Genomic DNA, 27,395 nt, shown 5'->3' with positions numbered 1-27,395 from the left:
AAGAACCACAAATAATACTGACAGCTAACCGTTAAGGAAAAAATTAACCATTAAGGAATAACCATTAAGGCTGTTTTAATTTTAGCACACTGGATATATAAGGGGTATAAGTTCTAGTAGCATTAAAAAAAAGAAAGAGTTACCAATTCTAATAGTAGCTTTTCCTTTTCGACCACTTCCCAAAATTATAGTTCTCTTTTTCTGTCTAGCAGCTTTGGATGGTTCCTTCACCGATGGAGAAGTTATCCACTGGTACTGAGAGAGAAATGACAAATATGCCATTTAAGTCACAGGTAATTTAGGAGGGTTTGATCTTCATTGGAAATTAAGATATTTTAAGTTAATAAAAGGTCTTCAATCTGCATTTCTGGGAAGCTAAATTAAAGCATCACACAACATTTTCAAAAACAGAAAAGCCATTTCATTTGACTAAAAGCTTAGTTTTAAGATGGCAGAAAGTACCTTGATAATTTTCTTTTAAGAAGGAAAGAAAAACAAGCCATTAAAGAGAAATTCTTCTGAGAGAATTAAAACATGTTATATACCTCTGACTTGGCACTCCTTCCATTCTGGAGACATTTCTTGATAACTGCTTTCATCACAGAATGATCTAAAGTAAAATAAATTGAAATTAGAGTAATTATTTCCCAATGAGTGGCTATTTCCATTTAAAACAAAAAGTCAACTAATTATTGCTTTTCCCATAAAATTAAATATGAAATCTACATTATGGAATTATACACTTATTTCCCCCTTTGTGTATTCTAATTTCTTCCTCAGAAACCTAAGATGCCATCTTGCAGACTGTCCCCAGTGGCTACTATTTTGGCAGCAGCAAAGGTCAACTTTATTTATTTCCACTCTGATCTTTATGATTTCTTTCCTTCTGCTAACTTTGGGTTTTGTTTGCTCTTCTTTCTCTAGTTTCTTTAGGTGTAAGGTTGATTGTTTACTTGAGATTTTTCTAGTTTCTTTAGGTAGGCTTGTATAGCTATAAACTTCCCTCTTAGAACTGCTTTTGCTGCATCCTGTAGGTTTTGGATCATCGTGTTTTCATTGTCATTGTCTTTAGGTATTTTTTGATTTCCTCTTTGATTTCTTCAGTGGTCTCTTGGTTATTTAGTAACGTATTGTTTAGCCTCCATGTGTTTGTGTTTTTTACATTTTTTTCCCTGTAATTCATTTCTAATCTCACAGCGTTGTGGTCAGAAAAGATGCTTGATAGGATTTCAATTTTCTTAAATTTACTGAGGCTTGATTTGTGACCCAAGATTTGATCTATCCTGGAGAATGTTCCGTGTGCACTTGAGAAGAAAGTGTAATCTGCTGTTTTTGGATGGAATGTCCTATAAATATCAATCAAATCTATCTGGTCTATTGTGTCATTTAAAGCTTCTGTTTCCTTATTTATTTTCATTTTGGATGATCTGTCCATTGGTGTAAGTGACGTGTTAAAGTCCCCCACTATTATTGTGTTACTGTCGATTTCCTCTTTTATAGCTGTTAGCAGTTGCCTTATGTATTGAGGTGCTCCTATGTTGGGTGCATGTATATTTATAATTGTTATATCTTCTTCTTGGATTGATCCCTTGATCATTATGTAGTGTCCTTCCTTGTCTCTTGTAACATTCTTTATTGTAAAGTCTATTTTATCTGATATGAGTATAGCTACTCCAGCTTTCTTTTGATTTCCATTTGCATGGAATATCTTTTTCCATCCCCTCACTTTCAGTCTGTATGTGTCCCTAGGTTTGAAGTGGGTCTCTTGTAGACAGCATATATATGGGTCTTGTTTTTGTATCCATTCAGCCAGCCTGTGTCTTTTGGTTGGAGTATTTAATCCATTCATGTTTAAGGTAATTATAGATATGTATGTTCCTATGACCGTTTTCTTAATTGTTTTGGGTTTGTTTTTGTAGATCCTTTTCTTCTCTTGTGTTTCCCACTTAGAGAAGTTCCTTTAGCATTTGTTGTAGAGCTGGTTTGGTGGTGCTGAATTCTCTTAGCTTTTGCTTGTCTGTAAAGCTTTTGATTTCTCCATTGAATCTGAATGAGATCCTTGTCGGGTAGAGTAATCTTGGTTGTAGGTTGTTCCCTTTCATCACTTTAAGTATATCATGCCACTCCCTTCTGGCTTGTAGAGTTTCTGCTGAGAAATCAGCTGTTAACCTTATAGGAGTTCCCTTGTATGTTTTTTGTCGTTTTTCCCTTGCTGCTTTCAATAATTTTTCTTTCTCCTTAATTTTTGCCAATTTGATTACTATGTGTCTCGGCATGTTTCTCCTTGGGTTTATCCTGTATGGGACTCGCTGCGCTTCCTGGATTTGGGTGGCTATTTCCTTTCCCATGTTAGGGAAGTTTTCGACTATAATCTCTTCAAATATTTTCTCGGGTCCTTTCTCTCTCTCTTCTCCTTCTGGGACCCCTATAATGCGAATGTTGTTGCATTTAATGTTGTCCCAGAGGTCTCTTAGGCTGTTTTCATTTCTTTTCATTCTTTTTTCTTTAGTCTGTTCCGCAGCAGTGAATTCCACCATTCTGTCTTCCAGGTCACTTATCCATTCTTCTGCCTCAGTTATTCTGCTATTGATTCCTTCTAGTGTAGTTTTCATTTCAGTTATTGTATTGTTCATCTCTGTTTGTTTGTTCTTTAATTCTTCTAGGTCTTTGTGAAACATTTCTTGCATCTTCTCGATCTTTGCCTCCATTCTTATTCCGAGGTCCTGGATCATCTTCACTATCATTATTCTGAATTCTTTTTCTGGAAGGTTGCCTATCTCCACTTCGTTTAGTTGTTTTTCTGGGGTTTTATCTTGTTCCTTCATCTGGTATATAGCCCTCTGCCTTTTCATCTTGTCTATCTTTCTGTGAATGTGGTTTTTGTTCCACAGGCTGCAGGATTATCGCAAAGGTCAACTTTAAACATTTTGCATCTAAAGTGGCTTTGGATACCTTTGGATAGAAAGCACAGTCTGAGCACTGTCCAGACACTTAGATACCTAAAGGGCATCTAAGATATCAAACCAACGTCCTGATATTCCCTCAAAAGCTGCTCCTCCCATCAGCCCCCTTCTTCTAAGTGATACCACCCAGTTGCACACATAATCATCAACGACTTGTCTCCTTGTTACTATTTCCTTCATACCTCACATCTAATCTATCTGCAGGTCTTGCTAGCTACACCCTCAAAACACAACCTGAATTCAATCACTTTTCACTTGCTCCAAACTTCCAACCTAACCTAGGCCATAAACATCTCTTATTTGGACCACTGTGATAGTCTCCTAACTGGTCTCCCTGTTTCTCTTCTTTATCCCCCCAAGTCTATTCTCTATACCAGGTCATCTTATTGAGATACTATTTGGATCATGCCGTTTCCAGTTCAAAACCCTCTACTCGTATAGAATAATCCACACCTTTACTCTGGCCTTCAAGACTTTACAAGAGCAGACCCTTGGCTAGCTCCTTGACCTCATGTCATACCACACTCTTCTTCACTCAGTACTCTGCCCAGATTGGCCTCCTTGCTTTTCCTTAAATACACCACCCACCTACATGCCTGCATACTCATTGCCTCCTTGTCCTGGAATGTGCTTACGCCAGATCTTCCATGGCTTGCTCCTCTCTTCATTCAGGTCTCCGTTCAAATGCCACTTCTCCAGTGAAGCTGTCCCCTAACAAACCTATCCAATGGAGTCCTACCTGCCTCCGCTCACTCTCCTTACATTACGATATTTCTGCACTTCCTACTATCTAAAATTATATTACTTATCTGTTTACTCATTTCTATCTGAACCCCTTCACTAGAATGTAAGCTCCATGAGGGCAAGACTTTTGTCTGCCTGGTTCACTGCTTTATCCCTAGTGCCTAAACCCGTATCTGGCACACAGAAGATATTAAAAAAATTACTTGTGAATCTGACAAATGAATAAAGTACTCCTTGCTAGAATTCAGAGGTTGCACAAGAAAGAAAGAATGCTCTTGGTGGAAGCAGGCTTAGTATCTAGGTTCACCTCTATTCAGAGTAGAGATAAGAACAATTTAAAGGTATAACTCACTTTAATTAGTACATTATCTGCTAAAAACATAAGGGAAGTGCAACATTACAAAAGTACAGTTGACACTTGAACAACATGGGTTTGAACCTCGACAATGACAATGGACAATGTGTCCATTGACACACGGATATTTTTCAATAAATATGTACTATCGTCCTACACGAGCCAAGGTTGGTTGAATCCACAGATGCGGAACCACTGACTATAAACTTATACCCAGATTTTCAACTGTGTAGGGGTCGGCACCCCTAACCCCACGTTGTTCAAGGGCCAACTGTATATGATGAGGAAAGTTAAACACATTAAGTTTTAAAAACTGTCAACACGTGAACAAATTCTTTTTGTTTTGCTATGTGTTAATCAGTTAAAAAAAAGTGACCACATACCAACAAGTGGATTTTTTCTTATATCCAGAACGAGCAGAGTTCTGTTGGTTTCAAGGGCCTTTAGTAAAGCCTTTGCTCCTTCACTGGTGAGGCCACACTGCTGCAGGTCAAGTGCTTTTGATGAAAGACAAAAGGTCACTTGCTAACTCTACAGATTTAACATATAGACAACTCTCATTTTCTCACGCGTGGAAGAGTCCTGCAGAAGACAAGTCATGGCAGGTTTGTAATTTTGGGTATGGAAAAAAACAGAAACATATACGCACAAACATAATGCATAATCCAATTGAAAAACCTCTTCTTGGATGTGCAATGATAACCCTGGCTTTAGTACCAATAAATCATCCAACATATTTTACAATTACAGAACTGAAGAATAACTGTATATAACCTATGAGCAAAAAACATCACAAAATGAATCTCAGTTCATAATTAGCAAGGGCGGCAGTGGCAGTGTAAACCTCACAAGCAAAAACTGGTGGAGCTCAGAAATGCACTGCATTCTTTTGATCACGATCTTGAGCTCCAAATCACACTTGAAACTAGTTAAAAGGGGAAAACAAAATAGAAGAAATGTAATAACTGTTAGCTTTAGAGCAAAAAAGACAAGTCTAAGAGGATATAAATAATAACAAATTCAAACAATGTGTGAATAGAGAATACATACTAAAAACCTATCATGAAAGTATGATGGTCAAGAACTCTCTCCATGGGGCTTCTCTGGTGGCGCAGTGGTTGAGAGTCTGCCTGCCAATGCAGGGGACGCGGGTTCGCGCCCTGGTCTGGGAGGATCCCATATGCCGCGGAGCAACTGGGCCCGTGAGCCACAACTACTGAGCCTGTGCGTCTGGAGCCTGTGCCCCGCAGCAAGAGAGGCTGCGACGGCGAAAGGCCCGCGCACCGCGATGAAGAGTGGCCCCGCTTGCCGCAACTAGAGAAAGCCCTCGCACAGAAACGAAGACCAAACACAGCCAAAAATAAATAAATAAATAAAATGCTGGCTTAACTCCTAGAGAGTTTCATTATTTAAAAAAAAAAAAAAAAAAAAGAACTCTCTCCATAAAAAGTCAGACAAAAACCAGAAAAACTGATCATGAATTCTAGGAGTTCTGGGGCTGAACAACCTACTCATTTAAACCAAAGGGATCATCACCAAAGCACAGGTATTAAAAAATATTACATGAAAGGAAACTATCATAAGTCTTTTTTTTAAGTGTTGTTTGGACCATCACATTGAAATAACTGGAGTCCTTCAACACCCCCATGACACACAGAAATAGCAAGTCAGACATACGGATCTGACAGGATATGATACAACCCTTACAAACTCTCACTATAGAAGAATGGACACAGGGTATAATTAACCAAATAGCCAAATTAATACAAACAGCCAGTAAACCTCACCAGTAAATCAAATGAATACGAAATAAAACAAAATGTGGTTATTCTCCTATCAGATTAAGCCAAGATTCTGTAAGAAAAGCCTTTAAAATGTCTATACCCTTTTGATCCAACAACTCTCTTTCTAAGAATTTAACCAAAAGAAATAGTCAGAGATATAGGTAAGGATATATATCAGAGTACTATTTGTAACTGAAAAACTGGACAAAGCTTATATACAAGAATGGATAAGCTATGTGCACTGTGGCATATTCATATAATGGAATACTGAACAATCACAAAAAATGATGCAGGATATGCAAATTGACTGACTTGCTAAAATGCTCATACTAAATTAACTGAAAAAAGTTATAAAATTTGGAGTAATCCTACTTGCATAGAAAATGGAGAGGTACTCATTTTTGTAGTTTTACAGTTTTTTACAAGTGCTACAAGCCAGTGTTTGTGTGAGGCAGGCTTCACATCCACTGTTGGTGTGGACTACAAATTGGCATAGCGTTTCTGGATGGTAATTTGGCAATGTGTATCAACAGTCTTAAAAATATGTCACACTCAGGTCATTCCACTTCTAGTTCCTTATTCTACAGAAGTAATCCCGATGGACACAGAGATGTATACACAACATAGTCACAATGTTTCTGACAGGGAAAAACAAACTGTCTAAATCTAATGGCATTGAATTGATTAAACTATGGGACATCAATATGATGGAATACTACATGATACATCATTAAATGAAAAAACCAGGAATATGAAATAGCAAGTATACTACAATTTTATTTTTGTTACCCCTAAGTGTACAGAATATATTCATAGAAAAAAAAAAAAGACTGAAAGTATATACATCAAAATGAACAGTGATTATGTCTGGGTATTAAGATTATAGGTAATTGTTCTCTTGTAACTCTGCATTTTCTATAAAGAATATATGCAACTCGTAGAGAAAGTTTACAAGCAAAATAAAACCTATCAGAAAAATGAGGCTTTAAAAAAAATCCTATCACAACAGTATCATGCTAAAAGCTAAGCATATATCATATTAAAAATTCAATATTTTCAATTTTAGAATTTACCTCTAAGCCATAAATCCTCACTAAGAGATTCTGCCAAAGCACTTGCACCCAGGTCACCAATGAGCGTGTTGCAGTTCAGAGAGATGCGCCTCAAACCAGCCATACAGTCAAGATCAGGTCTCCTGGAACGAAGACTCTCAGCCCAGGTTTCTTCATGCCTTCTGGTAGTCTGATACTTCAAAGATTTAATGGGATGAAATTAAGATGCTTGAAAAAGGAAACAGGGTGTGCCTACTGAGTATGGCTTATTATGTCAGAGATTTACACACACACATATCAAGCACATATGCCACGAGAATCAACCTGAGAAATTAAACAGTCACTGCTGCTTTACGAGCCCAGTGACCCAGATTCTAGTTGGTCAGTGATTAGATTCCAGCCACTGGATGACCTGCTTTTGAACAGTTATGTAAAGTTGGACAACTCAATTACAGTCTATGAATTATTTTCCTTATCTTCTAAGTCAGGGAATTGGTTCTAAATTCTATCATTGCTGAGGCTCTAAATGTCGTCATTCTGTCCTCCGATGGTCTCCAAACACCTGACTGGGCAACCCATAAGAAAACTTTTTAATATGCATCTTATTTTTTAACAAATTATATACATGAAGTTCTATACATATAATGTATGTACATTATAAACTACACAGATAGTGTTTAAATGATACAAAGCTAAATAGGTTCTAATATGTTCTTTTCCTAACTCCTAAGGCATTATTTTATTTTTTAAAAATATTTATTTATTTGTTTGTTTGTTTGTTTGGCTGTGCCGGGTCTTTAGTTGCAGCATGCCGGATATTTGAGTTGTGGCATGTGGGCTCTTAGTTACGACAGACACGTGGGATCTAGTTCCTTGAGCAGGGATCGAACTCAGGCCCCCTGCATTGGGAGCGCAGAGCCTTAACTGCTGGACCGCCAGGGAAGTCCCAGGCATTATTTTTAAAACTATATTTACAAAATGGATCTCACATGCTACCTAGGGTATGCACACCAACTTTAGAGGCCTGGACTATGCACAGCCAGTTGGATGCGCCTTGGGAAAATAATGGTTTGACATTTAGCCACAAGTATTGTCTTAAAGACATTCAATTCTTTATATTCATAAAATAAAGTTTGGTAATAGGGAACACTGACTTTAAATGGAAAAAGTCTTATTACATTCTTGAAAAAATAAAAGACTCAAAGTGCCTTTGACACTCTAAAACGAAAATCATTAGTGTCATTTTTCTATTACCAATACCTTATAAAAGCTCCAAGCAGAAATAACAGCAATCACTTACACAGTGCTTAGTATGTGCCAGGCACTATTTATACAAATGAGTTCATTTAAACCTCATAATGAGGCACAGAAGTTAAGTGATTTGTCCATGGTCACTTGCTATGAAATGGGAGAAAGGGAATTTGAACCTAGGCCATTTGGCTTAGGCACCCAAGTTCTTGACTGTTTTCAACCCCAGGGGTCAATGGACTTGCCCTGTATAGGCTCAAAATTTTTTTCAATTTTTAAAATCTAAATTTAAACATTTCCAGCTTTGGGGGCTATACAGTTTCTGTTGCAACTACTCAACCCCACTGGCATAGGGTGAAAGTAGCCATAGCTATCATGTAAACAATGGGTGCGACTATGTTGCAAGGTAACTTTCTTTACCAGGCAACGGGCTGGATCTGGCCCACCAGCCATAGTTTACCTACCCTTGATCTGCACCATCAAACTATTCAGAAGGCTTCATGTCAAATTATTAAATAACTTTAGGCCTAAATACAGTAATTGTAACCACTGTAAAGTTGTTAAGGCATTATTTTAAAAACTGTATTTACAAATTGCTGATGTAGTGATTTTTATTAGTTTATTAGCTACAGCAGCTAGTAAACACTTGATTCAGTTAAGTCTTCAAGACTATAATGGCATAGTTTTTTCACAGTATCACAATCAATGTTTTCAGTAACTAAAAATACATTAAAATATTATTATATATTAAATCTCTTATGTCTAAAATTAAGTGGACTATCTTTACTACATGGCAGAATCCCAAACTGAAAACTGGTCATATTCTTTCAACAAAACGAAAGCTGCACTCACACGTAGCAAAAGACAAAAATTAACTGCCATCTGTATCAATATATTAATGTGCTTCAATCACATATGTTTTCATGAAAGTTCAAACATAAAAAAATCACCTTTAAGATCTTGGCCATGTGATCTGCTCCCTGCCATGTCAGATTACACCCCGTGAAGTTTACTGTCTTAAGAGTGGTAGAACTCTTTACACCTTGACAAATAACTAAAAGAAAGAAAAAAAAAACCACACACACAATAAGATGAAGAGCCTATACATTTGTCAATCTTGACTTACTTGCTTTTCTTGAGTCAACTGGAGGTTTAGAGCCACATTCTTAAAATCATTAACTACAATCTTCCCAAACAGGTAATTGACGAACAGATGCATTCGAAAACTTGTCAGTAACAAAGTGTTATTCCAGTTTACAGCAGCAGTTTAATTCTATTTAGATACTAAAACTGAATACACTGAATTCTGCAAACTTTATTCCCAACCACTCAGTAAAATACTACATACCTTTTGAGACACAGGGAAAAAAAGAAAAACCTAAAAATCTTAAGACTCTTACTATTTTCATTTCCAATGATACTTCCCAATCTTGGTGATCAATCAGCGATTTAAATGTCAACTATAACCCAGTATTTTATTAGGTGCTATGCAGTATACTAGAGCAACAGAAGAGAAAGGACCTCAAACCCTCTGCTCCCGCAAATTGAAAGGCAGGCTTCCTTACCCCTCCAGACCACTACTGGACACAGGGAAGAAGTCGGCCGCGCTGTCGCAGCGCAGCTTCACCGGTCATCATGGCCCGAGCGCGGCATCGGGGACGCTGGCTGTGGACACGGTGCCCACACCCGCCTGGGGGCCCCGGCTCGCCTCCCGGCCCCTCGGGCGCCCACCGCCCGGCGGCTGCGGCCCCGCAGCGTGCGCAGGACCCGCGTCGCAGCCAGAAGACGCAGGGCCACGGGCCCCAGTTAGGCAGACCCCTCCATGCCGCGCTCACTTTGACGCCGGCCTCAGTGACCTCCGCGCCGGGGGGGGGGCTGCCGTTCCAACCGGCAGGCGGCCCCGTGGGGGCGGGGCTCGAGGACGTCAGTGCACTCGCCGTGCGTCCGCACGCAGCCCCGCCTCCCATGGGGACCGGGCCTGAGGAGCAGGGCGGCCGGAAAGGTAGGTGTGGAGAATTAGGGGTTTCCAAAAAGCGTTTGCTGACTGATCCAAGCAAAAGTGAGACATGGTTGTATCAACGCATTTTTTTAAAAATATTTAATTGCAGTGGTTGATTTTTTATTATTAATTAATTAATTTTTTAAATTTAATTTAATGTTATATATTTAGATATAAATTTATTTATATTTATATATTTATATATAAATATATATTTTATATATTTATATTTAATTAATTTATATAATTTAATTTTTAATTAATTAATTAATTTTTGTCTGTGTTGGGTCTTCGTTTCTGTGTGAGGGCTTTCTTTTGTTGTGGCAAGTGGGGGGCCACTCTTCATCGCGGTGCGCGGGCCTCTCACCGTCGCGGCCTCTCTTGTTGCGGAGCACAGGCTCTAGACTCAACGCATTTTAAAAGTAGTTAAACTCCCGACAAATGTCTGTGCTCGCCCCGCCCAGGAGAGAGTGTGCCCTCCGTGAGGGACACGTGAAAGGCTGAGTGAACGTCTGTCTGCCTGTGGTCTGTTACCTGGTGCACGGGTGTGTGAATTTCTGCGGAGAGCTCTCAATTTCTGTAGTTTCTGCTGACTTGACACGGTGGTTGGCAAATGGTGACGTGTTCCATGCATTCAGGACATGATCGTGGTTACTAATAATCACTTTGTTCTCTCTGTGCATGTCTGTGTCCTAATATTTTCTTTTTATAAGGACCCCAGTCATATTGGACTAGAGCCCACCCATTTGACCTCATTTGACCTCAGTTACCTATTTAAGGGTCTTATCTCCAAATACAGTCGTATTACGAGGTACTGGGGGTTAAGACTTCCACATATTAACTTGAGCAGGACACAATTCAGCTGATAATAGAAGGTAAGAGTAATTTAAGCAAGTAAGTAACTATTTTTTAAAGTGAGTTGCTTAAAGATATGAATTGACTCAAGAAGAACAAGAAGAAATTACATAACACTGTACGTTATACAAAAGTATTAAATTAATCATCATAACATCCTGTGAGATCCGCATGAAATTAGACTAAACAAGATGAAGCAACTTATCCAGAGTTGTATAGTTAGTACTTTCTAGAATTTAAACCAGGTATTTTCCCAGTTCCATTCTACATTATATTTTCATTTCATTATTTGAAATGAATTTTGAGTCTTCATTTTGCTTAGTTGCTGAAGTTCTATGGGGATAGAATGGAGTTGGATATTTTCAGTGACATTCACACGTGGGGAAGGAAATTGAGTCCAGAAGCTTCCGCGATGTTTCCATGGAGAACGCTAACAACAGAACCAGAAACACCGTTATCCTTTTGGTTCAGTCATCTTTCGTAACACACTACAAGAATTAATTTTAAGAAGCCCAATGTTTTCCAAACTTTCACCAATGGGCTCTGTAGGGTCCTCTAATAATATCTAAGAGACTCATTAGTTTCACATTCCAAGCCACTTAAGACCAGGAGTTCTGACTGTTCTTTGTGAGAAAATCAAGTGACAATCATAGCTCGTAATTTAGGATGGTTTCTTCAGGGCCCAGGCAAAACCTAATACACAGTAATAATCATTGTTAATTGCATCTTTGACAATGATTAATCGGGTATCAAAGAGGTGTATAAATTGGGAGAAATTATGATCAAAGAGAAACATAGGCCACAGATGTTTAATTAATGCTCAATTATTTATGAGTTTAACTTTAGTTAAGCTAATTTTCCTTCTTCTAGACAATTTCCAATTCATCTCTACAAAGAGACCAGAATAATCACCTTCCAATACAAGATTTATTGTGTTCCTTTAATTAAGAGCCTACAGTGACTTCTACATTCACTCCACGAAGTTTTGCTATGAGAGAAAAGGAGCCATTATATTTTGTCTTGAATTAGATATGCCACCATACTTGACTTGGCTCATCTTACTGGAAGCACTTTGAGGGCAGATCCTACAGTCTTGTCTTACATCCTCTACAGAATCAAGCCAAGGGAATCACACATAGTTACAGCTGGAAAAACACTTGTTCTGGGTTGATATTTTTAGCCTTTACCACCAAGACTTTATCACCAAGACCTATCTTTACAGTCTCTAAACAGAAGACCTTCTTGCCTTCCGTTTTCATATTGACTAGGAATGTAAAGGGAAGAACTGAGAAGTAGCCATAGTCGGCTAGCAGCCAGCCCAGATAAATCATCTGTGGAGATATTGTTTCTTTCAAAAGATATAAACATAAGAGGAAGTCCTAGAGTGTGTAACAATTGTGCATAATAAAATCCCATGAAAACCTAGAAATCCAGATGCAGATCAGTAACATATTGGTTAAATAAGCTGTTATGTTCATGCAATGGACAAGTGTACAGACATTAAGAAGAATGAGATACTCTTTTCTATGAGATTCTCTTTTCACTGAACTCATCAGTGCTGCAAAGACAATGTTACATAATAGTTTTTCTTTAACATTATATCAGGCATCTTCATCTTGTCCTGTATTTATTGCCAGTGTTACTAAAGGTTATCATTTACCTCTTTCTCTTTTAGATATATAATTTCTTCTTACTGTGGAAGCATTCATCAATCCCTATTTTACTATTTCTTTTAAATTAGAAATGAATATTGAATTTTATAAAATATCTTTGGGAGATATTTCAACTGATTGTATAGTTTTGTTCTCTTTTGACCTTGTTATATGGTAAATTATATTTTGTTATTGTATATTATGCTATTTATTATATATGGTATTATGTTTACTAATTACATTCATTATATTATAATTACATTATAATTAAGGTAGCATTTTGTTTCAGATAGACAAAACAACCAGTGGAATAGGAAGCATCTTAAAATTAGATGCAAGAGCATAAGGGATTTGAGATTAAAATAAAATTGACATTTTGGATCAGTAGCCAAACTTATTCAACAAAAGTGGGAAACTATGGCTATCATTAATAAATTCTAGATATAGCCACTAGTTAAAAGTAAAAAAATCATGAAACTGTAAAAGTATCAGAAACCTGGGAGACTTGAAATAAATTATTCATGAGGAACACCTTTCTAAGATACAAAGAAAAAAGGATACATTTAATTATATAAGAATTAAAATTTTCCTCATGGCCAAATGCACTGCAAAGGTCAGAAAACAAGCAAAAGAAATTGGGAAATATATTTAGAAATATGCTCTCTTTACAACTTTTGAGAGAAGCACATGTTTCTTTTTCCTTTAACCAGTTATGTGGGTATTAACCTATAATGTAAGTGCATGGTTCCTTTCCTTTAACATGTAATGTGAGATTTCATCTGTATGGTAAGTGCATGGTTCCTTTCCTTTCATCTGTAATGTGAGTGTCAACATGGGGCACTGTTTCCAAGCACAGACTTTGGATGTTCCTGTACTGGTCCCATCACTGACCATCCACAAAAACTTGCAAATGTTGCTTTACTTTCCTGGGGGTTAGAGTCTTAGCTAAGAAATGGAAGCAAAATAGAACCTTCCCCCAGGGATAATAGAAGGTTTAAAGGAGTAAATATGTAAATGACTTAGGACAGTGCCCAGTACAAGAGAGATCAATAGAAGTACTTATCAATTTTTTAAAGAGACAGACGAAAGAAATAAAATGTGATTTCAATCTATTGATATATATTCTTGACATTAAACTACCTTTTCACTCATTGGATGACCTAACTTGCTCATGCTTTTTCTTACTCTAGTGAACCTGGGTAGCTAATATCAGAGCTTAAAATGTTTGCTTTTATATTTACAAGTAAATTTGACCTGTAAATTTCTTTTTCCTTACAGTCCTAATCTATTTTCAGTATTAGGATTATATAGACTTCCTAAGATGAATAAAGGAGCATTCTTCCTTTGCTACTCTCTAGAAGTTTTTCTTTATTAATACTGATGTTATCTGTTTAATAGAAGTTTGATAGAATTCCCCACCCAAACGTTCTGGGTGGGTCTGGTATTTTCTTGGTGAAAGATTGTAAACTATTGACTTAATTCCTTTACTGGTAAAAGAACTCCAGCTATATATTTCCTCTTGTGTCAGTGTTGGTAAACTTTAGGAGCTAGGAAATTGTCCACTTTACATAAATGTTCAAATTTACTGGCATTTCATATACTCTCTGTTTGTCCTCTCTGCTATAACATTGTTCTGATTCTTTCTGTGTATTATTTACTTATGTTTTTGTTTTGCTTACTCAAAGTGTGTTTTTAAAATCTTTTCAAAGAATATTCTTTTGACTTACTAAATCACCTCAGTTTTATACTTTTTTCTGTTTTATTAAGTTCTGCTCATATCTTTATTTATTTTTTCTGTGTTCTCAGGGTTTATTGTTTTGCTCTTCTGATGTCAATTAAAACACTTGGTTATTAATTTAAATAAATCTTTTTAGTTATAAATAATTGAACTTTTTGAAGATGCCAGCTTAGTTGTAAGTATCTAAGGGTCAGCACCTCCACATTGTTGCTGGCCTAAGCCTTAGTGCACCCTATAGCAATGTATATATTGACATTTTTTCCCCTCGACTTTCTGTGTTTTGCTACTTCTCACTTTTCTTTGGAGAGAAGCCCTCTGAAATATCCTTTAGTTACTTTACAGCCAGTAAGTCTTTAAAATATGTGTATTTTTTTAAGATAAATCTACTTATATAATTAGGCAGAAAATCTGATTTGCCCTATTTTTAAAAACAGCATAATTTCACTCTTCTCCATGATTAATCTGCTGTTTTACACAACCTTTGAGTTTTTAGCTTTATCAATGACATGTACTTTAGAAATTTTTTAAAGAGCCTACCCACTCTTTTAAAACATCCTGTTCCTTGTTTCAGTTCTAGTTTTATGTCTATTTTCTGCCTTGCACCTGATAATTCCAACATTCAATGGATGGCCTTGGGAATCTAATTCTGGTATTGATTGTTTTTGCTGATTCTCTCCCATTGTAGCTGATTTCTTCATTATTGTGTAAATTTAGATCATGAGCTCATGTTTAGCTAAACTTTATCTGTGGGAACGCTATAGGCCTGGGTTGAAGGTCTACCTCTCCAGAGAGTGTTTAGTTCTGTGTTTGGAATACCACCCATCTGGGAGCATTTTAAGGTAATTTCTTACCTTCTGTTTGCAAGACCGCAAATAAATTTGCAACCCAAACACTGTGAACACAGATCTGGGGTTCAGAATTCTCAAGATTTCCTACCTGTTTCCTACCCAGAGCAGAGGCCAAGAGAATTTGGTCTTAGTCTCCCTTTGCCAGCAGATATTTTGTTTTACTGGCACACCCTTTCATTAAAGGTGAACCTAGGGATAGACAGGTTTAGTTCTAACTTCCCATCTAGTAGGGATGGAGTCTTATCTCCTGCCTCCCATGTGGTCATGGCCATTTTAACAACAAGTCTCTGTGTCAGGTCAGGTGTGTCATTAAACTACGGCCTGTATTCCAAATCCAGACAGCTCTGCCTATTTTTTATGGCCTATGAGCTATGAATAATGTTCACATTTTAACTGGTAATATTTTAAATGGTTACTTAAGTACCTAAATAATAGCCTCAATTTTGCCTCTTTGGTCCACAAAGCCTAAAATATTTGCTATTTTGCTCCATAAAAACAGGATTACCAGCTTCTGTTCTAAGCTATCAAGATCTTCAATCCACTCTTAATATAGCTATAACTCTCACACATGTACCCCCCTTCTTTCAGGGGTCCTGGAAATTTCTACTGCACACTTCAAAAATCAGACATGCACTTAAAAATAAGTTGTTTACATTTAACCTAGCATACTGAACTCTTTTCTTTTAGGAGAGTTTTTCAAGGAATCTTGCCCACCGGATTCTTCAGAGCTTCATTAATAATGGCAAAAAATTAAACCAACTTAACATTCAACAAATGGGATTTGTTCGTAACAATTATCGAAGCACATACAGTAGAAAACTATAAACTGTTATTGAAACGGTGAGACATAACTAGTTTTATTCTTTGAGAACTATGTTTATTTAGGTCTCTTTTGTTTAAATAAGTATATTTCTGTGTATGTATGTATATAATCATGTATTTATGTACACATACATTATTTATATGATATATTTATACAAATATGTGAAATACATACCTATACACATACCTTTGATTTATATTTGTCTACATACACAGGAATATAATTATATATATCATATATTTATATACATTGAACTGAAAAGTGGTAGTATACATATATATTGTGTATAAATGTGTGTATATGTGCATGTGTAGAAAAACAGGTTGAGAGATATGTAAGCATGATTTAGACAGGGTTCAAGATTTTAAAAGTAGTTATGTGTAGGTAGTGAGATTATGGCCCATTTGATTTAAAATATTGCATATTTTTACATCAATTGTTATGAACAGATTCTTACGTAAATAAAATTATAAATAGTTATACATACTTGTATGTGTAGTGTATAATTAAAATATATATACTTTTATATAAGTATTTATATTATATAATATACTTGTCTTATAATAATACATTATGTATTGTGTTATATAGAATACATTAAATATAATGTATTATATCAGATAATAATAATGATATATTTCTATATTATGATACAATTGTTTTATAATCAATATTACATGATATATCAATACTGTGAACATATAAATACATTGCATTAGTCATAGTTTGTGTACAATATATGCTATGCAAAAATACATGTTAATATAATATATAATTGTTATACATTAATATAAACAGTAATATATTACATTTATACACCAATATAATCTTTAATATTGGTATATGTATATTATATTTAATATATACATAGCTAATGCTCTTTAAAGCCATCTGCTACAAGAAGTAGAATGAGACCAGGAGTATGGCCAAAGCAAATTCTAAAAATATTAGATTATTTATATTCACTTATATGTCATTTTCCTGGAATCTGCATCTGGCTGTTAGAGAGCACACACAGCAAAATCCCGATAAAGTGCCCAGGAGGACATGGGATCCTTTATTTACTGGGACCGCAAAGGAAACATAGTGCTATTCAGTCCCCCATCAAAGAGCTAAGAGCAAATCTTGAAGCACCCAGTAAAAGCCAATTCAAACAAAAAAGCTTTTCCACTTCAACTTGAAAAAGTTAAGTTCCCAAGAGACCCCCTACATCAACCACCGAAGCTCATTTGGCAGTAGAAACAGTAACATTCAGCGAACAACAAGAAATCTAAAACAATAGTTGTTTTAACAAAAAAAAATCCAGCAGCTAATCAATGTCTTTCCTGTTTGAAAGAAGGCAGTGGGAAGTGGAGAGAAGACCTGATAGGAAAGATAAAAAGAAGAGGAAAAGGAAAATAAAAGTTTCCAGTTTGACAATCAAGCTGTCTTCTGCATCCATTTCATCCCAAGACCACCAAGCCAGTGTGGAGGCTTTTTCCTCCTTTCCTTTTCGTGAGGCTGATCACAACCAGCACTGCAGAGTCCATTAAATTAAGAAATGCTGTTGCATACATGTGTGAATGAGCTGTGAGTAAAGTACTGGAGTAGAGGACACCTAACTTGAAACGTCCTCATGAATGTCCATGTGGCTGAGCAGGAAGTTAACCTGTCATAGATGTGCTAAATCAGAATAGTTGGGTTTTATTTTATTTACTTTTCCCTGGACTCTGTTGAATGACTGTCATCTACAAGTTCAGGCTACTTTTTGCTGACGATTAATGCACTGGGAGAGCTGAAAGAAAACTGAATAGTAGAGCTGTCTTTTTCTTGACCAGTTCGCCTTACTTTCCCAAACTCAAAGTCTTTCCCTATTTCTTTCTCCTTTTTATTGTAGTTAAATGAACATAACATAAAATTCACCATTTTGATCATTTTACAATTCACTGTACAATTCAATGGATTTTAGTACTGTCACAATGCTGTGCAACTGTCACCACTGCCTAGTTGCAAAACATTTTCATCACCCCAAAAGGAAACCTACACCCATTTTAAGCAGTCATTCCCTATCTCCCTCTCTTCCAAACCCCTGGCAACCACTAATGTATAATGTTTTCCGCGTGTATGGATTTGCCACTGCTGGACATTTCGTATAAATGGAACCATACAATATGTGGCCTTTCGTGCCTGATTTCTTTCACTTCGTTGCATCCATGATGTAGCATGTATCAGTAATCCATTCACTTTTATGTCTGAATTCCCTGATCCTGTTTTCTTCATACTGTTTGAATACAAACTTTAAAATATGTTGAGGGTGAAGCTCTGTTTTAATGGCACATCTGTTAGGCCAATTCATTTAAAGAAGGTGAAAACGGAGATATTGTTGTGAAATGATAATCGTTGAGAAGCCTCAGCTAATTTGATAATGAGAAGTTTGGGAAATGTTGCAAAAAAGTATTTGCTTTATATTAAAAGCCTTTTAAACAAGGATTCAGGAGATTGTCTTTTTCTTGCAGGTAACTTAAATGAGGCAGAAGAAACTAACTGCCCTTTAAAACAGATTTTGAAAGGATTTTATTTATTCTTAATAGACGAATGGGAGTACAGGTTGTTCATATCCAATATGGACTCCCTGTCCAAACACTGTTTATCATTCTAGCCACCACTATCGAATTATATTTCTTGAGACTAATGCAGCTTAACTCTGCATATTACTTTTTAAAATTCATCTATCAAATCCATTAATACAGTATAAACGAGAGATGTTCATGTTTCAGTGCAGTTCGAATATCAGGTATAAAGAGCCCTCAGTAAGAAAAGGAATCCTATATCTCTTGCCAGAATGTGGTCAGCTCTGGGGTGCTTTGCTAGCTGAAAGACACTTTTATTGTTAAGAGGATAGAGGTTGTTTAAGAGGGATGAGAGGCAAAAAATTTTAAGTACTTGTTTGTGTTAAAAACAGTGCTAGGCTAGCTCATACTCTATATCAGTCAAGGCTCACCATTTTACATATGTGAAAAGCGAAGTTAAAAGTGTTTCAGTAACTTACGAAAAGGCACGCAACCACTAAATTCAAGCAAGAATTCAATCCCAAATCTGTCACACTGAAGTTTGAGCTAATATTGAGATTAATAAAAATAGCACTAAATTAAAAGTTCAGAGATAGTTTTTATTTCGTACTCTTTCACTAACCCTCTTTGGAGATAAATCATTTCATTTATATGGGCCTTAGTTTTCACAACTATAATAGTTGGAAGTTTGACTAGGTAACCTCTATGTAGTCTTCCAATTCTAAAATGTTCCATTAATTTGGCTTCCTACAATAATTGCCATTGCAATATATGCGTGCTGCCACCAAGTAGCAGTAGAGAGTACTAGTTCCTTTTTTAACCCTAGTGGGGAGTGCATTTTGACATCAGACTTATCCGTCAATAGTACAGCCTGTTAATATAACTATAAAATAACAAAATAATCTGGTATTATTTCCTGTAAAGCAGAAGCTTTACATTGTGTCTATGAGTCGTATCAGAATCACCTGTAGGTTTTTAAACATAGAGGAAATCCAGAACCCATTGAATGAGGATTTTCAGAGATGGGACTTGGGCATCTGATTTTTGGGCTCCCATCATTTGTATATCTTATTTTATTTTATTTTTTGCCTATGTACAACATTTGTCACATCCTCTTGAATCTTTAGCAATTTCTGTTTGTTTTAAAAGTTTAGACTATTCCATAATCTTCACCTACTTTTCATAAGGCGTTATCTGTTACGTTTATTCACTCTTGTGCTTCTCCTGGTTAAAACTTCATTTTTTCTTTTTCTGGGGGGGGGGCCTGCCCCATGGCTTGCAGGATCTTAGTTCCCTGACCAGGGATTGAACCCCAGGCCCACAGCAGTGAAAGCGCCAAGTCCTAACCACTGGACCACCAGGGAATTCCCAAGACTTCTTTTTTAAATGACTTTTTTCCCCACTCTGATTCATTCCTGGGATCAGTTTCATGTGGGAACATTAAACCAACCTTGCATTACTAGAAGAAAGCCACTTTGATTGTGATATATTACTGTTTTACATACCATGGATACAGTTTGTGCTTTTATTTACAAATTTTGCATGCATGTTCAAAAGAGAAACTGGCCTATGATTCTATTCTCGTAATGTTCTTTTTACTTTTGATCAGAAGCTTATGTTGGCCTTATAAAAATTTTGAGCAATATATTATTTTCTGTTTCCTGGAAGGGTTTTATGTAAGATTACCAATATTTCTTCCCTAAATATTTGGAAGAATTTACTTGGAAAGCCATTTATCCCTGGAAATCATTTTCTGTAAAGGTACTTAATTATACAAACAACTTTTTGAGTAGATATAGATTTTTTAGATATTTCTTTTCTTGGGTTAGTCTTGTTAGGTTGCATGTTTTAAGAATTTGTAATTTTGGATGAATTTTCAAATTTATAAATATAAAATTATAATTTTAACAGCTTTATCGGGATGTAATTTACATACCATAATTTAACCCTTTAATGTATACAATTCAGTGGTTCTTAGTGTAACCACTAAAAGACGTGTGTAACCATCACAACCATCCAATTTTAGATTTCTGTCCCCCCACAAAGAAACCCATTACACATTAACAATGTTTTTTCATTCTCTCAACCCTCTCAGCTCTAGGCAACCACTAATCTCCTTTCTGTCTCTACAGATTTGCTATTATGGGCATTTCATATAAATGGGACCATACAATATGTGATCTTTTGAGAGTGGCTGCTTTTCTTTACAGAATGCTTTCATGGTTCATCCATGTTGTAACATGGACCAATATTTCATTCCTTTTTATAGCTGAATGCTATTCTATTGTACGGATGTTCCACATTTTGTTTATTCATTTGTCAGATTGACATTTGAATTTTTTCCACCTTTTGTTTTTAGAAATATGCTTCTATGAACATCCACGTACAAGCTTTTGTGCAGACATAAGTTTCTATTTCTCTTAGGTATATATTTAGTAGTGGAACTGCTGGGTCATAGGGTAACTCTATGTTTAACACTTGCAGGAACCGTCAAGCTGTTTTGTAAAATGGCCGCACATTTTGTAAAATGGCTCAGACTGTACTTTCTATCCAAAGGTATCCAAAGCCACTTTAGATGCAAAATGTTTAAAGTTGACCTTTGCTGCTGCCCAAATCGTAGCCACTGTGGGCAGTCTGCAAGATGGCATCTTAGGTTTCTCAGGAAGAAATTAGAATACACAAAGGGGGAAATAAGTGTACAATTACATAATGTAGATTTCATATTTAATTTTATGGGAAAAGCAATAATTAGGTGGCTTTTGGTTTTAACTGGAAATAGCCACTCATTGGGAAATAATTACTCGCTGATGGCCTTAGCGAGTCACTCTGGAGCTTCTCCCAGAACAAGAAAACCTAAGTTCTGCTCACAGCAGAACATGGAGACGGTGCCCAGTGCTGGCGTGCTGGCGAGGCAGCACAGAACAGGGAGTCGTCGCTGGAGGGAGCGGAAGACAGTGCAGCCACTCTGGAAAGGAGTTGGCCAACTTCCTAGAAAGCGAAACGACATTGCCCACTTTTCCCCAATGTCACCTATTGTGAAAGTCAAGTCAGCGTCCCAGCAGGATCCTGACGTTGACACGACTGCCCCTGTCATCCGTTGCCCTGGGAAGGCCCCCGGCGGCTTTCGGTCTGGGGCTCTTCCCAGTCAGGCGAGCGTTTGTGTACAGCTTCTGTGTGGACTTCGGTCTCCATTTCCCCGGGGTAAGTGCCCATGACTGCGGTTGCCGAGTCCTGCGATGGCTGCTTTTTAAGGAAGTTTCGCAGTAGGGGAGCGCCTGGCCTGAGCCCCGCGTGCCGGCCTCTGCCCATCTCTCTGCCGCCTCAACCCCAGGAGGGAAGGTCCACGTGGACCAGCGCTCCCTCTGCACCTGCTGTGCCCTCGGTCCTCAGGGTCACAGGGCTTCCCCAGAGCACGGGCGGCGTGGGCCCCTCCCTGCGTCCCGCCCCACCCCCGCCTCATCCGGCCCCCCGCCCCCCGTGGCCTTGGTGGGAGGGTCTCAAGGAAGGACCCCCCTCCTCCGAGCCTACTCCACCCTCAGCCCCCGCTCCCACAGAGCTTCCGTCCCGACGCCAGGCCCGTGGGGCTCTCGCAGCAGCAGCGCTGGGACTGCCAGGTTTCTGCAGTTCAGTTCGGACTCCATCTACCCGGAGTCAGAGCCCGCAGGTCAGGGCTCGGCCCACGCCAGCCACAGGTCCACGTCGTCCTCTGCGCTTGTGGCCGACAGGCTGTGTCAGGAGTTCCCACGCCCCCAGCCCGAGTTCCATTCGTTGGCTAGCGCGGGCCCCCAGAACACAGGCACCCAGTCCACGGACTAGAGCACCCGGCTATGCGAAAGGAACAGCCAGGTGGAAGGAGGAGGTGGGGAGGCGTGGGGCGGGGCGGGGCGCGGGGCTTCCAGGCCGCCTGCAGGCACCCACCCCGCAGCTCTCTGAACCCCGTGTTTACCGAGATTTTGTTCCATGAGCACGATTACAGCGGGGGCCATGGGCAACGGATTCACGTTGCAACCCCTGGCCCTCTCCCCTCGCAGGAGGTGGGCAGGCAGGGGGGCTGTAAGATGCAAGCCGGCCTGTGGCTTTAGGTTTAGGAGCTGTGTGCCAGGACTGGGGGCCAAGACCCGACCCCTTTCTCCCGTAATTCACAGCGCGGCTCCTGCTGGACACGGAGGCTGGGGGACGACGGGAGGCTGAAGAGCATGGCGTCTGCCTTCACCCCCTCCCTCCTCTCTTGGCTGAGTCCTGCGGCCGCGCGGGTTCCCAGTGGGCGCCCCCCCCCCCCGGGGGGCCTGTCCCTTCAGGTCCTCCCAGCTGCCTGACACCCCTCTGCCCCCAGCGTGGACCCCAGAGCCCTCAGCTCTTCCCACTCTTGGTCCAGCAGGACGGAGTCCCTGCGGCACCCTGGACAGGCGGGCGATGGGCAGCCCGGCCCCTCCCGGGAGGCAGCCCCGTGGGGTGGGGTGGGGAGGGGGGCGGGCACTGCGAGCCACCCATGGTCGAGTGCGTCACCTCGGTGCGTGGCGTGGGGCGCCGTGGCTACACGCATCTTGATGGCCGGGATCAGACCCAGCTCTGCCACCAATTGGCTGGGTCCCCGGAGGCCGGTCACTGGACCCCATTGTCCCTGTTCACCATCTGCAACGTGCGTGACCCGAGGACCCCCTCACAGGTGGTCGTGAGGGCTGACCGAGTCGGTTTGTGTGGAGGACAGAGAACAGTGAGGCCAGCAGATGAGGAAAGAGCTTGTCACTCATGGTTCTGGGCAGGGGCACGCCTTGTCACCTAGGGCCTCCCAGGAGCACGAGGGTTCCGCAGGAATGAGGGGAGGGGTGGCTGGGGACTGGAGCCTGAGGTGTGGGTCCCCGGGAAGGAGCGGGCTCAGGATTGGCTAGAATGACCCCGGGGCTCCGGGCCTCTCCGGGGTGATGAGGGCAGGGGGACGGTGGTCCCGAGTGTGGGAGCCCCGTACAGAAGGGGCTGGGGTGCAGCCCTGCGCTGGCTGGTTTGCGTCAGAAAGTGACAGACGCGGTGAACGCGGGTACCAGGCCCGACCCAGGGCTCAGCGACAGTTCTTGTTCCTCAACACAAACGCTGTGCCTTGCGGTGGAGGAAACCGGGACTCAGAGGACTGTGGGACTCCGGCATCCAGGGTGGGGCCCGGGCACGTGGGCCCCGAAGTCTTCCGGAGCGGCAGGCACATGGAGCTTCGAGGCTGGGGGAGGTGAGGGTGTGGACAGTGGGGCTGCGCAGACTGCCTTGACACTTGAGAACCACTGGCCCGAGGGACCACGGGGATGCCCGTGGAGGGGGGCGCCCAGGAGAGGCAGCCTGCTGGCGCGGGGCGGGGTCCTGAGTGCCGCCCCGCCCTCCCAGGGTGCCCTGTGCTCCTGCCCAGTCGTGGCCGCTGGGGCCGTGAGGCTGCAGGGAGGCCAGTGCCCGGCACGGCACCTGCTGCCCGCAGAGGCCCGGCGTCCCTCGGGCTGCTTCTGAGCCAGGCGTGCCCGACGAGCCCCTGCGCCTGGCAGAGCCAGCGGGCACGCTCCCCCAGCGCCCCTCCTGTCCTCGGACAGGCACGTCTGCTCAGCCCGGGAGCGGGGCCGGGCGCGCTGAGTCCTGGGCTGGGCAGGGGGCGCAGCCTGGGCAGGTCCTCCAGGCGCCCCGCCTGCTGCTGGCCCGGCAGGGGCCCCGGGGAACCGGCACCTTCCTCTGCGCCCCACGTCGCTCCCTCCCCCAGGCTGGTCCATTTCTACCTGTTTCTGCAAACCAGATAGACCCTGAAGGGACAGAAACTTAGCTCCGTTGAAACGGCTGAAGCTTAGACTGTCACCTTGGGGTAACTCCTGAGGAGGGTCCTAACAGTTAGGACCCGAGGCCCTTTCTTTCCCATCTCCCTCCTCTCGTCCGCCTCATCCGCCTCTTCTCCTTGAACCCCCCTCCGTGCCCCCGCCCCCCAATTTTACCGCCGTCTTCTTCCTTCAGAAAATCAAGAGCATCAAGAAGAAGCTGAGGACTTCCCTGTTAGCGCAGCGGTTAAGAATCCGCCTGCCAATGTAGGAGACATGGGTTTGAGCCCTGGTCCGGGAAGATCCCACATGGCACGGAGCAGCTAAGCCTGTGCGCCACAACTATTGATCCAGCACTCTAGAGCCCGTGAGCCGCAATTACTGAGCCTGTTTGCCACAACTGCTGAAGCCCGTGCGCCTAGAGCCCATGCTCCACAACAAGAGAAGCCACTACAATGAGAAACCTGCTCACCGCAACGAAGAGTGTCCCCCGCTCGCCGCAACTGGAGAAAACCCGTGTGCAGCAATGAAGACCCAATGCAACCACAAATAAATTAATTAATAAATTTTTTTTAAAAAATAATAATAGTAAACATCACACTTTAGCTGGGCAGGAGTGAGAGTTTTATTATCAGTCTAGGCAAGACCAAAAATTCAAAGCAAATTCAATTTTGCTTAAGGGAACATTGTAAGGTAACAATTCTTCATATTACATGCCTCATATGACCCATTTCAAACCATAGAGAATGACACCTTTATGTGTCACTGTCCCAAAAGACAAACAAATGTGAACAGCTAAAACATTTAAAAGTGCACCAAGCTTCGGAAGTCTCAAACAAAACTTGAATTTTCTGTACATACTCCTGTCAAATGAAGTTATTTCCTGTACACCACTCCTCTTGCAAAGTGGTCTTCTATTTCCTTTCATTTGACCTAGATCGGCTAGGAGACCTAGAGAAAGATCGGGACGGCTTGTGATTTCTCTCCTGGGACAGGGATCTCTCTCTTCTCCTATATCTAGAAAGGGACCTGCTCTGGCTGAGGGAGAAGCTTCTCCGTCTTGGAGATGTGTGGCGAGATGGAGGACTCCTCCTCCGATAATCATCTCCAGGGCGACGACCCCAAGAAGGAGGCGGTCACGATTTCGACTTCTCTTTTCCCCATTCGACAGGTCCACTCTTACTCGGCAGCCACATAGTGTTCTCCCATCTAGTTCTCGGACAGCATCGGCTGCATCTCGGGGATCTTCACGTTCAACAAGAGCGAAGCCGGGAGGGTTTTTAGCAACCCACACACTTCAGAGTGGTCCATAATAGCCTAAAGCTCGTTCCAATTCAGTCTTGTTACCACTGTTTCCAAGATTCCCTACATAAACTTGACAGTCCAACGGACAGGAATCACGATGCAAGACCCTCGTGGCTCCTGGGTTTCACGGGCCACAGGGTGATCCCGGGCCTCTAGAATCTGGCAGCTGAATCTGCTCGCACAAGCTGTCCTGTGGGGATGCTTTTCCCTCTATGTGTCCAGCCCGGGGCCCTACTGGCTTGGCCCGGCCTCCCGGGTGAGAGGGTGAACCCCAGCTCCCTGGAGCAGACACTCAGAGCCCTGTTGACCGGACTCACGGGACTGGGGCAGCGGCTGGACATGTGTGGCCAGCCTGGTGGTGTTTGGCCCCGTCTGCAGTTCCAGTGCCAGCTGAGAAAGAGCCTCGCTCTGTAATTTTCTCCTGGTTGTGTAAGGATCCCCGGTGTCATTTGACAGAAATGTAGATGGTGTGTTGTTTCTCTTGTTTTCTCCCTGCTTCCTCTCCTCTCTCTCTCTCTCTGTCTGTCTCTCTCTGTCCCTCTCCCTCTCTGCCTCTCCTTCCCTCCTGCTCCCACTCCTTCCTGAGAGAGGATAGACAGAGTGTGAGAGAGGGAGACTCAGAGGGAGAGGGAGGGAGAGGGAGGGAGGGAGAGGGAGAGGGAAGAGGGAGAGGAAAGAGGGAGAGGAAAGAGGGAGAGGGAAGAGGGAGAGGGAAGAGGGAGAGGAAAGAGGGAGAGGAAAGAGGGAGAGGAAAGAGGGAGAGGGGGAGAGGGAGAGAGGGAGAGGGAGAGAGGGAGAGGGAGAGAGGGAGAGGGAGAGAGGGAGAGGGAGAGAGAGGGAGGGAGGGAGAGGAGAGGAAGAGAGGGAGATGGAGGGAGGTCTCTTCCTCCCTCCATCTCCCTCTCTCCTCCTTCTCTCCCTCCCTCCCTCACCCTCTCTCCCTCTCCCTCCCTCCATCACCCTCCCTCCTTCTCCCTCTCCCCCTCTCCCTCTAGAGACAGAGGGAGAGGGAGAGGAGGGAGAGAGAGAGGGAGGGAGAGGGAGAGAGGGAGAGGGAGAGAGGGAGGGAAACAGGGAGAGAGAGGGAAGGAGGGAAGGAGGGAAGGAGGGAAGGAGAGAAGTCTCCTTCCCTCCCTCTCCCTGTTTCCCTCCCTCTCTCCCTCTCCCTCTCTCCCCCCTCTCTCTCCCTCTCTGCCCCCTCCCTCTCCCTCTCCCTCTCCCTGTCTCCCTCTCCCTCATCTCTGCCTCTCCCTCTGTGTCTCCCTCTCTGGGAGGGAGTGAGGAGATGGAGAGACGGAGGGAGAGGGAGAGGAAGGACAGGGAGAGAGGGAGAGGGAGAGGGAGAGAGGGAGGGAGAGAGGGATAGAGGGAGGGAGAGAGGGAGAGGGAAGGAGGTAGAGGGAGAGAGGGACAGGGAAAGTGGGACAGGAAAGTGGGAGGGAGAGAGGGAGAGGGAGAGAGGGAGAGGGAAAGGGGGAGAGGGAGAGGGGTAGGGGGAGAGGGAGAGAGGAACAGGGAAAGAGGGAGAGGGAGAGAGGGAGGGAGAGAGGGACAGGGAAAGAGGGACAGGGAGAGAGGGAAGGAGAGGGGGAGAGGAAGGGACAGAGAGAGGCAGAAGAAGAGATGGAGGGAGAGGGAGAGTGAGAGGCAGGGAGGGAGAGGGAGGGAGGAAGAGAGGGAGAAGGGCTGAGGAGGGGGGC

General features: G+C 41.7%; 1 protein-coding gene and 1 long non-coding RNA gene across 10 annotated transcripts in view; one reads left to right on the top strand and one right to left on the bottom strand.

Annotated features, from left to right (window-relative positions):
- Nucleotides 1-9,998, bottom strand: part of LOC133099081 (centrosomal protein of 78 kDa-like) — a 70,385-nt gene extending 60,387 nt beyond the window's left edge. For all 8 annotated transcript variants that reach the window (XR_009702288.1, XR_009702283.1, XR_009702284.1 and 5 more), the window contains exons 1-6: nt 9,712-9,998; nt 9,097-9,200; nt 6,920-7,094; nt 4,446-4,559; nt 546-610; nt 144-255 (exon numbers count right to left, since the gene is read on the bottom strand). Coding sequence is in view for 2 of the 8 variants with exons in the window: in XM_061202539.1 (XP_061058522.1) it covers nt 144-255; nt 546-610; nt 4,446-4,559; nt 6,920-7,094; nt 9,097-9,114 (484 nt within the window). In the remaining 6 variants the exon portion in view is untranslated. The remainder of the gene's footprint in view (nt 1-143; nt 256-545; nt 611-4,445; nt 4,560-6,919; nt 7,095-9,096; nt 9,201-9,711) is intronic.
- A 108-nt stretch (nt 9,999-10,106) lies between these two features.
- LOC133099131 (uncharacterized) lies at nt 10,107-18,474 on the top strand. Of its 2 annotated transcripts, none has more exons than XR_009702294.1 (3): nt 10,107-10,148; nt 15,926-16,078; nt 17,401-18,474. It is a non-coding gene; the product is annotated as an uncharacterized LOC133099131 (long non-coding RNA). The 2 variants fall into 2 exon arrangements; XR_009702295.1 differs by having other exon boundaries at nt 17,398-18,474.
- The last annotated feature ends 8,921 nt before the right edge of the window (nt 18,475-27,395 follow it).

This window comes from Eubalaena glacialis, chromosome 10 (genome assembly GCF_028564815.1).
Source record: "Eubalaena glacialis isolate mEubGla1 chromosome 10, mEubGla1.1.hap2.+ XY, whole genome shotgun sequence".
Lineage (NCBI taxonomy): Eukaryota > Metazoa > Chordata > Mammalia > Artiodactyla > Balaenidae > Eubalaena > Eubalaena glacialis.
This window is presented reverse-complemented; position numbering and strand designations above follow the sequence as displayed.